At 38.5% G+C, this 14,758-nt stretch overlaps 2 protein-coding genes across 2 annotated transcripts; both read right to left on the bottom strand.

The window, feature by feature from the left end:
* Window positions 1–3,026: 3,026 nt before the first annotated feature.
* LOC120308403 (olfactory receptor 6M1-like) lies at window positions 3,027–6,084 on the bottom strand. Its single transcript, XM_039344428.1, has 2 exons — window positions 6,021–6,084; window positions 3,027–4,590 (listed from the first exon to the last, which is right to left on the bottom strand). The coding sequence occupies exon 2, from the start codon at window positions 4,334–4,336 to the stop codon at window positions 3,389–3,391; it is 948 nt and encodes a 315-aa protein (XP_039200362.1). The 5' UTR covers window positions 4,337–4,590; window positions 6,021–6,084; the 3' UTR covers window positions 3,027–3,388.
* Window positions 6,085–8,960: 2,876 nt separating this feature from the next.
* On the bottom strand, window positions 8,961–11,473 carry LOC120308404 (olfactory receptor 49-like). Its single transcript, XM_039344429.1, has 2 exons — window positions 11,247–11,473; window positions 8,961–10,698 (listed from the first exon to the last, which is right to left on the bottom strand). The coding sequence occupies exon 2, from the start codon at window positions 10,295–10,297 to the stop codon at window positions 9,359–9,361; it is 939 nt and encodes a 312-aa protein (XP_039200363.1). The 5' UTR covers window positions 10,298–10,698; window positions 11,247–11,473; the 3' UTR covers window positions 8,961–9,358.
* Window positions 11,474–14,758: the final 3,285 nt, after the last annotated feature.

The following is a 14,758-nucleotide window of genomic DNA, read 5'->3' on the forward strand; positions in this document are numbered from 1 at the left end:
GAATTCATGCCAAAACTGTGCTGTGAATTGAACTCCGCGGTCTGAGATTATGCGATGTGGTGTCCGGTGGAGTCGATATACATGGGTCAGAAATATTTTTGCTAACTTTCTGGCTGACGATAGTCCTTTACAGGGAATGAAATGGTCTTGTTTGGAAAACAAATCTCCTATGGTCCATATCACCGTGTACCCTCGAACCTTAGGCAGCTCCACAATGAAGTCCATGGCTATATCTTGCCATGGACGGTCCGGGTCTACGACAGGCTGAAGCAACCCGATCGGCTTCCCGGGATATGGTTTTCACTGAGTGCACACATGACAATCATTTACATATGTCTAGATATCCCGCCTCATCCGGGGCCACAAGAACTGACGTCTGGCTAGATGTAAGGTTTTTAAAAATCCAAAGTGAGCCGCTTGTTTCGAGTCATGGCACCAGTGACAAACCCGTTTTCGCATTTCTTTTGGTATGTATAGTTTATTGCTATACCATGCCAATCCGTCACTTTGAGTTAGCAAGCCAGGATTGTCCCACAGCCACATATCCTGTACTAGTGCCGCTCTCAAATCATCCTCAAAAGACCCCACCTTGGTGCAAGTATGTACCCCAGGTTGGTCATATGTAGGCAGGATTGCTTGCACTACCTCAACTCTTTTACTGTCATATTGTGGGAGTCGGGACAAAGCATTAGCGAGGAAATTCTTACCCCTGACACATATTTGAGATGAAAGCAAAATCTTCTGAAATATTGTGCCCAACACACATGCTTCGATGACAGACGCCTAGGGGTTTGCAATACTTCCAAGTTCTTATGGTCAGTCCAGACCTCAAATGGATATTTAGCTCCCTCCAGCAGATGTTGCCAAGTGTAGAGAGCTCACCTATGCCAAATGCCTCCTTCTCCCAGATAGCCCTTGCTCTCTCCATCTCTGTCAACTTGAGGGAGGTATACGCACAGAGCTGCTGTTTCCCTTGACTGTTCACTTGGAGTAACACAGCCCCCACACCAACATCACTAGCATCAGCCTGTACTACAAATGGTTGTTCTGGATCTGGGTGCAACAACACAGGCTCTTGTGCAAACAATGCCTTCAGTGTTTGAAAAGCTTTTTGACAGTGAGTTGTCCCGGCCAAGGCCTGTCCAGGATGAGGTTTTGTTTTACAGGACCGAGTGCATAATAAATTTGTTATCAATTATCAATTATTCTCTTACTAATAAAGGAGAACATTTGTAGCTCAGTGTTGACATGAGGGATCCTTGGTACTCTCTGAGCCTGCTTGTTTCCTTGCAGACATTTCATTACCCAAACTAGGTAACATCATCATCAGTGCTAGTAAGGAGTGGGGTTTGCTGTCAGTTTATATTCTAGACTAGCTTTGCTGGCTGAGGAATTCTGGGAGTTGAAGTCCACACGTCTTAAAGTTGCCATGCCACTTGTGGATTTCAAGTCCCAGAATTCCTCAGTCATTAGATGTTGTTAATGTCTATGTGTCTATTAAAAAGACATTAACAAGCACCTCTCCACCAGCAACCAGCACCCAGATCAGCATAGATTAACTCCAATGTTAACATCAGACCAATAATCAAGTAAACAATATCCCAAGTATTACTAGGTAACTGAGCAGGTTACCTAGTTTGGGTAATGAAATGTCTGCAAGAAAATGAACAAGCTCAGAGAGCACCAAGGACCCCTCAAGTATTCTGTATCTGCTGCCTTTATTGATGTCAAACACAAAGACAGAGAAAATCATTGTGCTCATGTTCCTCATACTTTGTGCTTTGTTTTGTTCTCTGTCATGTAACATACTGAGTTTTGTTGTGGTTTGCTTCTGACTTAACCTCTATGAACCCAACCTCTGTGATATGTAACTATGGTACAGGCTTTGTTACTTTTTGAAGCACACAGTGCAAAAGGTGTTAGCAAATTCAGGATGGGATTGGGTGGATTAAAATGATATTGGGTTAGGTTGGATTGGATTGAATTGAAAGTTGGTTATAAGATGGGTGGCTATGTAAACGTTTTAAGTAAATAATTAGGCTGTATTTAAAACCAAATTATTTTTCTAGTTGAATGCAACTTTTCCTCTTGACCATTCATGATGCTCAATCTCACCCTCCCACTTCTTTCTGTGGAGGAGTTATTGTGGGAATTAGGTGCTTCTGCTAAAACACGTAATTCCCACAATAATGTCTTATGTCTAAAGATATAGTTTATCTTTTCTATTACATTCTATTATGGGTGTCTTATGATTAGATTACTTTGTTATTTGTATGTACATTGAGAGTTTATGCACCAGAGCCAAATTCCTTGTGTGTCCGATAAAACATTGCCAACAAAGCTATTCTGTTCTGTTCATCTGACGATGTGGCTGGTGGGTCCTTTTCTTATAAAGCTAGGAAATAGTGGTAGAATAGTTGTCACACGAAGCATTGGGACATTCCTGCTTTAGGGAGGGGGGACATGATTGGAGAAATAATGAAAAGAAGTGATGTGTTGAATCATGGGTAGTATATAATCCATCTGGAATGTCCAACATATGTAGGAAATATGTCACCTTTTCTCCACTAGAACCATGCTGTGATGACTCAAAGGTCATTGATCTGTATCCAGACACAATACCTTACTTATTTCCTCCCAGCTTCCATAGTTTCATACCTCTAAATATACATCATCATTTCTTTATATCATTTCTGTTCTGTTCCCAGTTTGCAAATATTTCTCATATAAGACTTAAATTATAATTAGGAAACAAATCAATTTATGTCAGCTGGTTTTTTTTCTTAAATACTATTGATACTGCAACCCAAAATGATTTTTTTTTCAAAAGGATGATGTGACAGTTTCACATTATGTGGGTGAAAATAATTCTGTTCCTTGCATACTTACACATATATTTGAAACTATGTCACCAGTTACATTACTCTAATAGTAACTTAGAAATTAAAAGCCAAGAAGGTGAAAGATCAAACAAGAGTGCTGAGATCTAAGGAACAGCCAAGCAAGAATTCTAGTCCCAACAGAGGAGAATTTCAGTGCTAGTCTTCATTCAAGATCATGATTACAACCAGAAATAGAAATGCAACAATTTCAAAGCATCAAAATGTACACAGATTGTTTCCAAGTCCTGAACAATCCATCATAATATAAAAACCACCTTTCACAAAATTTAACTCTGATGTAACTGTGGCCATACCCATGCTATTCTTCTAGTAGCAGCACAGAAGCCCTTTTTTCACTGTGCTCTTCTGGAATGTATTTTTGAGATCCCAATCTAGACTACAGCAGTAGGTGATAGTTCTCTTATCCATGTATCAACAAACTCCAACTCTATGTTGATTTGTTTGAGATCAGCCAAGGTTGGCTAAGTGTTTCCAATGGTTTCTTCTCACAAAATACGTTTGTGCCTTTGTAAACAGTCTCGCAAAGCATCTTTGACCTTCTCATTCCTCAAAGTGTAAATAAAAGGGTTCAGTAATGGGGTGACCACAGCAGTTAGAACTGCCACAGCTTTCTGGGCATCCCGAGAATGACCCTTGCTGGGCAAAGAGTACATGAAGATGGCACTGCCGTAGAAGATGGAAGCGACTGTTAGATGAGAAGCACAGGTTGAAAAAGTCTTCCCACGGCTGCCACTGATCTGCATGCTCAAGACAGTCACAATTATGTAGAGATAAGAGACGACAGTTACACACAAAGAGCTGAGTAACACCAGAGGAGAGAGGGTAGATTCCAGAGTCAGGAGAGTATCTACATCATTGCAAGAAAGCTTTATCAGTGGAGCATAGTCACAGAAGAAATGATCAATAACGTTAGAGCTGCAGAAGGACAGTTGGCTCAGGAGAACAATGGGGCCAAAATTATTCATGAAAGCACCAATCCAGCACACCAATATCAAATTCACACAAACCCGTCCATTCATGATGATCGTGTAGCGCAACGGATGACAGATAGCAATGTAGTGGTCAAAGGCCATTACGGCAATCAGGATGATTTCACAGGTACCAAGGAAGAAATAAGAATAGCATTGACTGATGCAGCCCAAGAAAGAGATAGATTTGTTCTGAGAAACTAAATCCATCATCATCTTTGGTGTGATTGTCAGAACAAAAAATATCTCCAAAAAGGAGAGGTTGAAAAGGAAGAAATACATGGGGGTTTTCAAGTGTTGGTCTATGCATACCAGAGTGATAATCATGAGGTTTCCAGCTAAGGTGAAGAAAAACACAACCAGAAGCAATGAAAAAAGGAAGAATTCCATGGGCCTAGGTAGTTGGAAGCCAATTAAGATGAATTCTGTCACTTGTGTTGTGCTGTTCTGAGTCCTAGTTCTCATTGCGAATTTGCTGGTGGAGATAAATCAAACAAAGTAACAAACCACTTCAGATTGGTGTAATTAGAAAATATATATTTTGCCTTCTTCTCTTAAGTCCCAAGTTCAAAACTGGAGACCTCTCATGAAAAATCTCCCCAGCCTTCTGAAGTCAAGAGATCATGCCTCTTCTGATAGAAATGTACCAGCACTGAAATGACTTCTCTCAAGGAGGAGAAACTGAGAATGGATGGTCAACTTTTCTTCAAAATATAACTCTGCAAAAGAAGATATTTTGTTTGGATCATTGTTTTTCAGTCACTGTGTGTGGTTTTTAATAAAAGAAGAACTTGTTTTTATGGAGGAAGGTGGCATTGCTGCTATTATGTGATATTCACTCAAATTATTCTTTCCCATATTTCATGAACAAAGACTGTCTATAAAATTAATGCCTTTATAGAGAAGTATATGAAGATACTTCTTTTTATGTAAGTATATAAAGATACAGTACTGTATATAAACCTCTTGCCACAAAGTAGAAGAGGTCAAGCTATTCTCCAAAACACCTGAGGAATGGACAAGGGGCAATGGATGGAAATTAATCAAGGAGTGAAGCATCCTAGAACTAAGGAGAAATTTCCTGACAGTTAAAACTATTAATCTGTGGAACAACCTGCCTCCAGAAGTTGTGAATGCCCCAGCACTGAAAGTTTTTAAGAAGATATTAGACAACCATTTGTCTGAAATGGTATAGGGTTTCCTGCCTGAGCTGGGGGTTGGACTAGATGACTTCCAAGGTCACTTCCAACTCTATTCTATTCTATTCTATTCTATTCTATTCTATTCTATTCTATTCTATTCTATTCTATTCTATTCTATTCTATTCTATTCTATTCTACTCTACTCTACTCTACTCTACTCTACTCTACTCTACTCTACTCTACTCTACTCTACTCCACTCCACTCCACTCCATTCCATTCCATTCCATTAAACACTGAGAGCTTCTACACCAGAGATAAATCACACTTGGCCAAGTAAAGTATTCTTTAAGTAAGTATATTCAACAAAATATGCAGAACTCAAAACCACACTAGGGGAACATTAAGAGAACCATGTAGGAACTCTTTTAACTTACCGCAAGTGGCTTTCAGTTCTTCTATTGGTACAGGTAAAACACACTGACCATAAAATACATTTCTTTTAAGTCATGCAGAGCTTGCAATAATAAGATAAAATCTCTTGGGTGACATTGATGTGGAAATAACCATGCCCTCCTGTACTATCTTCTATCAATGGAGTTTTGCATCTTTCTATTTAATGCTGTCAGTTATGCCTCCTTGATTGACAGGCAGAAAGCCTTCACTTAAGGCTTTTCTTCAGGAATGTATTTACTGAAGTCTATGTCTTCTGGAAGGAAGAACCCAACTGGTTCTCTGAAAGTGAAATTCTACATTATAAATCAATTTAACCATGAAAACATAATTGCTGAGGTTCTATGAATGAGTCTCATCATCTGTGCTACTTTACATAGCATACTGGAAGGTATAGATTTCTGAATTATCATGGATAGTGAGGTTGTGCTGCTTATAATACCTGTGACAGGTGGAGTTAGAAGCCATTGAGGACAAATGTGAACTAGAATTGTCCTTTTCTCAGTTTAAGGTCCTAGACCTTATAGCTCTTCCTATGGTTTCCTATTGGCCATACCTGATATAAGTGATGAGAGGAAAAGGTCACCAGACTGATCATAATTCCTAGTGGCTTCCTGTTGCTACCTCTAAATCATGCATAGACAATTGCACAATACATACTGTATCTGAAAACATCACTAGGATCCTTCTCATAAGGTGTACATGAACTGAGAGAAACTAGAGGCCCCAAGAATGAAACTTTGGGATGATCATCAGTGAGAGGTCTAGCTTGCAACTGGAAGAAGAAAAGAAGTAGTGGCTTCTATTTTCATCTCCATATCCCAAACTTTCAGCAGGAAGATCTCATGTGGTCACTTCCAATTTAGTCTTTTTTAGACTGGCATTCTGATGGATGTGCCTACACATAGGATATGTTTTTATTTTCCTCCATCCTGTGACACTTTTTCCCCACAAATGAACTTAGCAGGTGATTAATTCCAAGCCAGCAATATCCCTCTTTAACAATCAGTTAAATAAATTAGCATTTAAAAAGTATAAGTTGAGATACACCCTTGGAGACATTTGTTAATAGGTTCCCCAGAGAGTAAAGTTTGTAAGTAAGTGTATACATTCTGGTGGCATCAAACTTTAATGATATTAGGCCTGGTTTTTCTAGATTGCGGTGCATATGGTCTTAATATTTTCACCACTGGGAATCCTATCAATCATTGTAGCATTCACATAATTTTTGAGATCCTTATGCCATTTTGTCATCCTATTTATGCTTTGCTTATTTTGCTTAGTTCTGTAAGCAAAATCACCACAGTTTAATAATATAGAAATAGCATTTACTTCTCTCGATTGTTAAACTATGTCCGTTTTGCTTTCAAATCAGAGGAAAAGCAAAAACATCTGTTAAAATATTACCCCTTTAATTCAGTTTGTTGAGAAGCATGGCATTTTCTATTCTTAGTACTTTGAGGAGATGTCTTGTCTTCTTGGCTCACATATGTAGCCCCTATGCAATTTTGCTGCCTTCTTCTTCTATACCTTTTTATGACAATGAAGATGGAAGCAACCTCTCATAAACAATAGAACTAGTTACTGTTTTGAAGCAGCTAGCTATCAAATTTTGCTTCCTAAGTTATTTTTCGGATGGAAACTATTTTTCGCTCCTCGCAATCTACATAAAAGCCATTTTCCAGTTGGTTAATCAATGTATCATTATGCCTATAAATCAAATTCAATGTTTGGGAGGCATAGCATTCTCCATTCGCAGGCCTTTGGAAAAGAAGCCTTGTCTTCTACTTCTTCTTCTCATGGATGTACCCCTTCTGCAACATCTCAGCCATCATCTTTAATATCTTTCCATAGCAATGAACACAGAAACAACATCTTATACTCAATAGAGCAAGTTACAGTTCTGAAGCATGTGGTATAAGAAAAATTCAAGACTGATTTGTGAAGATCCCTCAGGGACATCTCAATGCAGAGAAATGCATTACAAGGAATCTGTATCAAATATTCTGTATCTCCCTCTATTGTTAATGTCAAACCCAAAGACAGAGAAGACCATTGTGTGCAAGTTCCAAGGGATGTCTTCACTTCAGTTGAAGATTTATTTAATTAGCCATTCAATTCAGATCTAATAATAGAAATCAGTTCTCAATCAAATTCAAGAGTTAAAGCACACATTTACAAAACTCATTGAAAATGGTGGGAATCAAATGGACTAGGCCGTGTCTAATTCCATTGGCCATTGGTAATAAAACTGAGCCTCCCAGTGGGACAGTGAATTCAGACAGAAATTATTTGAGGGAGGATTCCAGAGCATCACAAAACATGATCAGACATGGACATCAATGCCCATTTCTGATCTGGATTCACATTTCTTTTATTTAACTGTAGTTTTGTTTGCATTCTGAGACGTTCAAGAACTTCCCTCTGCTTTCAACCTTTGCTAGCTATTTGGATACCCAAAAATGTTTATAAATGAGAACTATGTGTCATATTGAGCAAGATAAAGGAAGGGAGGTCTTGTCTGCTATTTTTCTCCAATATCCCAAGGCAACTTTGTATGAATTCATGATAGGTCTTGAGAAATAAGATGCTATAATTTAAAAAGTCCTTATTCTTGTGGTTTGGATTGAATTAACCAATAAAACTGCTTAATTAGATACTTGTTTTATTCATTTTATTTATTAAACCAAATTTACTGCCCACCTCAGATTAAGGTGACTATGAGCACCTTACAACCATTAATTTCTATATTAGGAACATTCTGCAGCTCTAGATCTCATGTTTCATGCCTTTACTATGCATTTTCTGTTACATTCAGCTTTATCAGTGGGAGCATTGCCTGCTGATATTCTATAATCACTGAGCTTCATTCTCCAGTTCAGTTATTTTAATCTGTGATAAACATCAAGAGGAATAGCTACATTCACCAGTATTGACTCCCATAAGTAAACCAAAACCAAATATCTTATTGTACTATATTGTACAATATAGTGAGAAATAATAAAACATACTTGAACCCGAGAAACAATCAGGAGATGGTGGCTGTATGTTCTTCTTCTGAAGATGGTAAGAGCTTTGAGGGTGCATTAAGTGAAGTTCTCATATCTCCTAGGTCACATAATGTGCAACCAGATGTCTTTTGTAAATGGACAACCAGGAGAGATGGGCAATTGTCTTTTTCCATTGTTCTTCACTAGCAAACCAATTTTTTCAGAGATTCGGCCTTTGATATCAATCAGATGTTTCCATTCTTGATTATCCCATCCTCTATGCCAGTGACAGCGAAACCTTTAGTGACCCAGTGCCCAAACTGCAACCCAAAACCCACTTATTTATTGAAAAGTGCCAACAGCACAATTTAATCTGAATACTGAAGTTTTAGTTTAGAAAAAACAACTCATAGATTAACATCTTTTGTCTTAAAAGAAAAACACCATAACAAAGCTTTCAATGATACAAACAACTTTTTATTGAAAGATAAACAGTTTGCGTTAGGCATGCTTTTGAACCATTAATGTGATTTTTGTTGTTGTATGCATGCTGATAATTTGTCTAACCTTGGCTTATATTTTGTAAGTTTGAAATCAACATATGCAGCACTCAGGTCATCTGTAGTCTGTTTCTGGTGTCAGATTTGATATAATTCAAAGCTGAAAATGGCTTTTTTCCTATGAAAACCTAGCCAAAGAGTGAGGCATGTGTGCCCACAGAGAGAGCTCTGAGTGCCCCCTCTGGCATGCATGCCATAGGTTCGCCACCACTACTCTATGCTTTCTCAAATCCCCTTGTAAGACCATCTCAATTGGGTAATTATTACATCTGAAGGCAGCACAATCCATTGAAAGACATTAAATCTGAACTTCTATTTTGGAGCCCTAGCAATAGCCAATCATATCATTTTTTTGCAAAACCAATCCTTTGTCTCAGTTCAGCCTTCAAAGCATTCTGCAGTTGTCTGTTCCTCAAAGAGTACACGATTGGGGTGAGAAAGGGCGCAATAACAGTATTCAGAAGAGCCACTATTTTGTTGTAGTCTAATCCAACGGTGCCTTTTGGCTTGACATACATGAAAATGCAACTGCTGTAAGTGATAGTGACCACGGTCATGTGAGACGCAACAGTGGAGAAGGTCTTCTTCCTACCAGTAGCTGATGGAATGCGTAGAATGGTGGAAATGATTTTGACATAAGAGACAATGTTGACATTTAAGGTCCCAAGCAGACTGAATATGGCAACTACAAAATAAGTCATTTCTAGGAAGCTGATGTCCACACATACCAGCTTCATTAGGGGTCCATAGTCATAAAAAAAATGATTCATGACATTAGGACCACAAAATGGCATAAGAAATAAAGGAATGGATATAACTAGAATTAGTGATAACCCCCCAACCAAACAAGAAAATACTAATAATGAGCAGATTCGGGGATTCATGATGGTTGTATAGTGAAGAGGGTTGCAGATGGCTATGTAGCGATCAACAGACATTGTGGCCACTAGGAAGAACGCAGTGGTGCCAAGGACCAAATAAAGAAATACCTGTATGAAGCAACCAACTAAAGAGATGCTCTTAGTACCAGTAGCTATGTTGACCAGTGCTTTGGGAATTATAGTACTCATATACCCAATATCTACCCATGCCAAATGTTGGAGGAAGAAATACATTGGGCTACAGAGTTGAACATTCACCAGTGTGATAATAACAATCATTGTGTTTCCTATTAATGTCAAAAGATAAATCCCAAGCAGGAGGAGAAAAAGGCTAACTTCAATTGGAGGGTTGGCATTCAGCCCCAACAGTGTGAATTCATTTATTGTGGTCCTATTTGCCATTAGTTCATTCCTAAAAATTGAGTGAAGATATTAATTTCCAGATCCCCATTCTTCTTTTAATTGCATGTTTCAAATGGGCATCAGCTTATCAGTTTCCATTCTTTGCATTAAAAATGAAAGATAAGTTAAAAACCTGATGCTTTGAATCAGACCACGATTCTTTTAATATGTTATTCCAAACAGGGCAATTCTTCACTGTAGTCTTCTTCTGAGTGTGGTTAATCCAAGTGGAGCTACAAGGGACCTCTCCATGTTTCAGCCTCTCAAAAACAATTCATCTTTGTGGACATGCAAGGATCTGTTTCTGGATGATGATATTTTGGTTATCTCACCTTTGCTCAATGTTCTCCAGACTGTTCTTCTGAGATGGGTTCAAATTCTCTTTCAATATTTTTTTTTACCTAAAATCAATGGGAACAGAGGATTGTTAACAGAATCAGTGTGAACAGATAAAGATGATTAAAATGCATGCAGGAACTGGGTACATCTAGTCTAATGAAAAGAAGGACTAGGGATGACATGATAGCAGTGTTCCAATATTTAAGGAGCTGCCACAAACAAGTGGGGGGTCAAGCTATTCTCCAAAGCACCAGAAGGCAAGACAAGAAACCATGGATGCAAACTGAACAAAGAGAAAAGTAACCTAAAACTAAGGAGAACTTCTTGACAGTGAAAAAAAATTAATCAGTTTAACAACTTGCCTCCAGAAGTTGTGGTACTCCTATATTGAAAAAAGAATTGGAAAAAAAGGAACTATCAACTTATTTTTGATGCCTAACATTTTCACCCCTTGCAATCTACATATAAAAATATTCATATCATTGTTATGATGTTATGCTATTGTCTCATTTTAATTTCTGCTGGTAGAAGCCATTTTGTAGATGGTTAAACTGTGTTTCAATATGCCTACAAATCAGAGGCAAAGCAAAAGCATCTGTTAAAATATTACCTCTTAATTCAGTGTTTGGGAAGCATAACATTCTCCATTCTCAGGGCTTTTGAGAAGATACCTCGTCTTCTTGGCTCATGGATGTACCTCCCCTGCAATGTCTCTGTCTTTGTCTTCAATAACATGTCATGGCAATGAAAACAGAAGCAACCTCTCATAGGCAATGGAACTAGTTACTCTTCTGAAGCATGTAGTATAAGAGTGATTCAAGTTTTGCTCATGAAGATCCCTCAGGAGCAAAGAAATGCATTGCAAGGAATCTGTATCAAGTATTCTCTTACTAATAAAGGAAAATATTTGTAGCTCAGGGTTGACATGAGGGATCCTTTGTGCTCTCTGAGCTTGCTTGTTTCCTTGCAGAAATTTCATTGCCCAAACTAGGTAACATCATCAGTGCTGTCAGTTTATATTCTAGACTAGCTTTGCTGGCTGAGGAATTCTGGGATTTGAAGTCCACAAGTCTTAAAGTTGCCATGGTTGAGGACCGCTTTTCTAGTGTATATTCTACTCCAGGGGGTCTTCAAACTTGGCCCTTTTATGACTTGTGGACTTCAAGTCCCAGAATTCCTCAGCCAGGTACGCGGGCTGAGGAATTCTTGGACTTGAAGTCCACAAGTCATAAAAGGGCCAAGTTTGAAGACCCCTGTTCTACTCTATATTATAGAGCCGTAGTGGTGCAATGGTTATAATGCAGTACTGCAACTACTTCTGCTGACTGCTAGCTGCCAGCAATTTGGCAGTTCGAGTCTCACTGGCTCAAGGTTGACTCAGTCTTCCATCCTTCCAAGGTTGGTAAAATGAGGACCCAGATTGTTGGGGGCAATATGCTGACTCTGTAAACTGCTTAGAGAAGGCTGTAAAGCACTGTGAAGTGGTATATAAGTCTAATTGCTATTGCTAGTGACTTTCCTGTCTGTGATGGTGGGGATGGTCTTAGAGATTCTTTGATTGGGCTGTTTGCTATTGGCTTCATTGGCAGTTTCTTGATTGGGGAATTGTTTACTTGACTGTTGGTCTGATTTTAACCTTGGAGTTAATCTATGCTTTTCTGGATGCTGATTGCTGATGGAGAAGTGATTGGGTCTTCTTGCGTCTTTTTGGGCTGGGTGATAGTCCCTTTTGCTTAGTCTATAGATATTGTTAATGTCTATGTATCTATTGAAAAGACATTAACAAGCACCTCTCCACCAGCACCCAGCACCCAGATCAGCATAGATTAACCCCAATGTTAACATCTGACCAATAATCAAGTAAACAATACCCCAAGCATTACTAGTGTTAGAAGTAAAGTCTTCATCCTGGTTCATCCAAGCCGGGAATAAATAAGCAAACATGGCGATTGCTTTGGGAAGAAGGTTACAGTTTATTGCAAAAAGATGGTTCTTCAGGAAAGAGCAGAAGAGAGAAGGGCTGAGCATATGGGGTAGTAGGTTTTTATACCCCCTCTAGCTTTTTGTTTGGAATAGTTTCCTGTTCCTGTGGCATGAACCTTGAGGCTGTTTCTGAGTGTTTGTCTAGGCCTTGATATCTGTGGTTTAATCCTATTATCATATCCTGCTTCCCAGGTGATGGGGCTAATGATTCCTAGAGTTTGGGTGGGGTATGCAGATCTTCTCTTTTGTCTTCTTGATTGCTCTGGCTTCAATTCTCTGATGGTTTTACATCTGCATTTGTACGGGGCTAAAGTCTTGCTTGGGGCAGAGAGATAGATTTGGGGCCAGGTTTGGTTTTAAAAAGTCCTTTTGAGGAAAAATTATTTTTCTGCCCTTTTTAATATTTCTTTCTCTGGGCTAACTTCCCTCACTAGGTAATTGAGCAGGTTACCTAGTTTGGGTAATGATATGTCTGCAAGAAAATGAACAAACTCAGAGAGCACCAAGGACCCGTCAAGTATTCTGTATCTGCTGCCTTTATTGTTGTCAAACCCAAAGACAGAGAAAATCATTGTGCTCATGTTCCTCATACTTTGTGCTTTGTTTTGTTCTCTGTCATGCAACATACCAAGTTTTGTTGTGGTTTGCTTTTGACTTAACCACTGAGAACCCAACCTCTGTGATATGTGATTACCATACAGGCTTTGTTTCTTTTTGAAGCACACAATGCAAAAGGTATTAGCAAAGTCAGGATGGGATTGGATTGGATTGGATTAAAATGGTATTGGGTTAGGTTGGATTGGATTGAATTGAAAATTGGTTATAAGATAGGCTGCTATGTAAATGTTTTAAATAAATAATTAGGCTGTATTTAAAACTAAATTAATTTTCTAGTTGAATGCAACTCTTCCTCTTGACCATTCATGATGCTCAATCTCACCCTCCCACTTCTTTCTGTGGAGGAGTTATTGTGGGAATTAGGTGCTTCTGCTAAAACACGTAATTCCCACAATACTGTCTTATGTCTTACTGACTTATGTCTAAAGATATAATTTATCTTTTCTATTACATTCTCTTATGGGTGTCTTATGATTAGATTACTTTGTTATTTGTATGTACATTGAGAGCTTATGCACCAGAGACAAATTCCTTATGTGTCCGATAAAACGTTGCCAACAAAGCTATTCTGTTCTGTTTTGTTCTGTTCTGTTCATCTGACTATGTGGCTGGTGGGTTCTTTTCTTATAAAGCTAGGAAATAGTAGTCGAACAGCTGTCACACGAAGCATTGGAACAATCCTGTTTTAGGGAGGGGAGACATGATTGGACAAATAATGAAAAGAAGTGATCTGTTGAATCATGGGTAGTGTATAATGCATCTGGAATGTCACATTATATGTAGGAAATACGTCACCTTTTCTCCACTGGAACCATGCTGTGATGACTCAAAAGTCATTGATCTGTATCCAGACACAACACCTTATTTATTTCCTCCCAGCTTCCATATTTAGAGGATGGAAGCGACTGTTAGAGAGAGAAGTTAAAAATCTGATGCTTTGAATCAGACCACGATTCTTCTAATATGTTATTCCAAACAGAGCAATTCTTCACTGTAGTCTGCTTCTGAGTGTGGTTAATCCAAGTGGAGCTACAAGGGACCCCTCCATGTTTCAGCCTGTCAAAAACAATTCATCTTTGTGGACATGCAAAGAACTGTTTCTGGATGATGATATTTTGGTTATCTCACCTTTGCTCAATGTTCTCCAGACATTTCTTCTGAGATGGGTTCAAATTCTCTTCCAATATTTTTTACCTAAAATCAATGAGAACATATGAATGTTAACAGAATCAATGTGAACAGATAAAGATGATTTGGGGGCTGAAGGTTAAAATGCATACAGGAACTGGGTACATCTAGTCTAATGAAAAGAAGGACTAGGGATGACATGATAGCAGTGTTCCAATATTTAAGGGCTACCACAAACAAGTGGGGGGTCAAGCTATTCTCCAAAGCACCAGAAGGCAAGACAAGAAACTATGGATGCAAACTGAACAAAGAGAGTAGTAACCTAGAACTAAAGAGAATTTCTTGACAGTGAAAAAATAATAATCAGTGGAAAACTTGTCTCCAGAAGTTATA

The sequence above is a fragment of the Crotalus tigris genome, unplaced genomic scaffold, assembly GCF_016545835.1.
Source record: "Crotalus tigris isolate CLP2741 ecotype Arizona unplaced genomic scaffold, ASM1654583v1 scf7180000017913.91448, whole genome shotgun sequence".
In the NCBI taxonomy this organism is placed as follows: domain Eukaryota; kingdom Metazoa; phylum Chordata; class Lepidosauria; order Squamata; family Viperidae; genus Crotalus; species Crotalus tigris.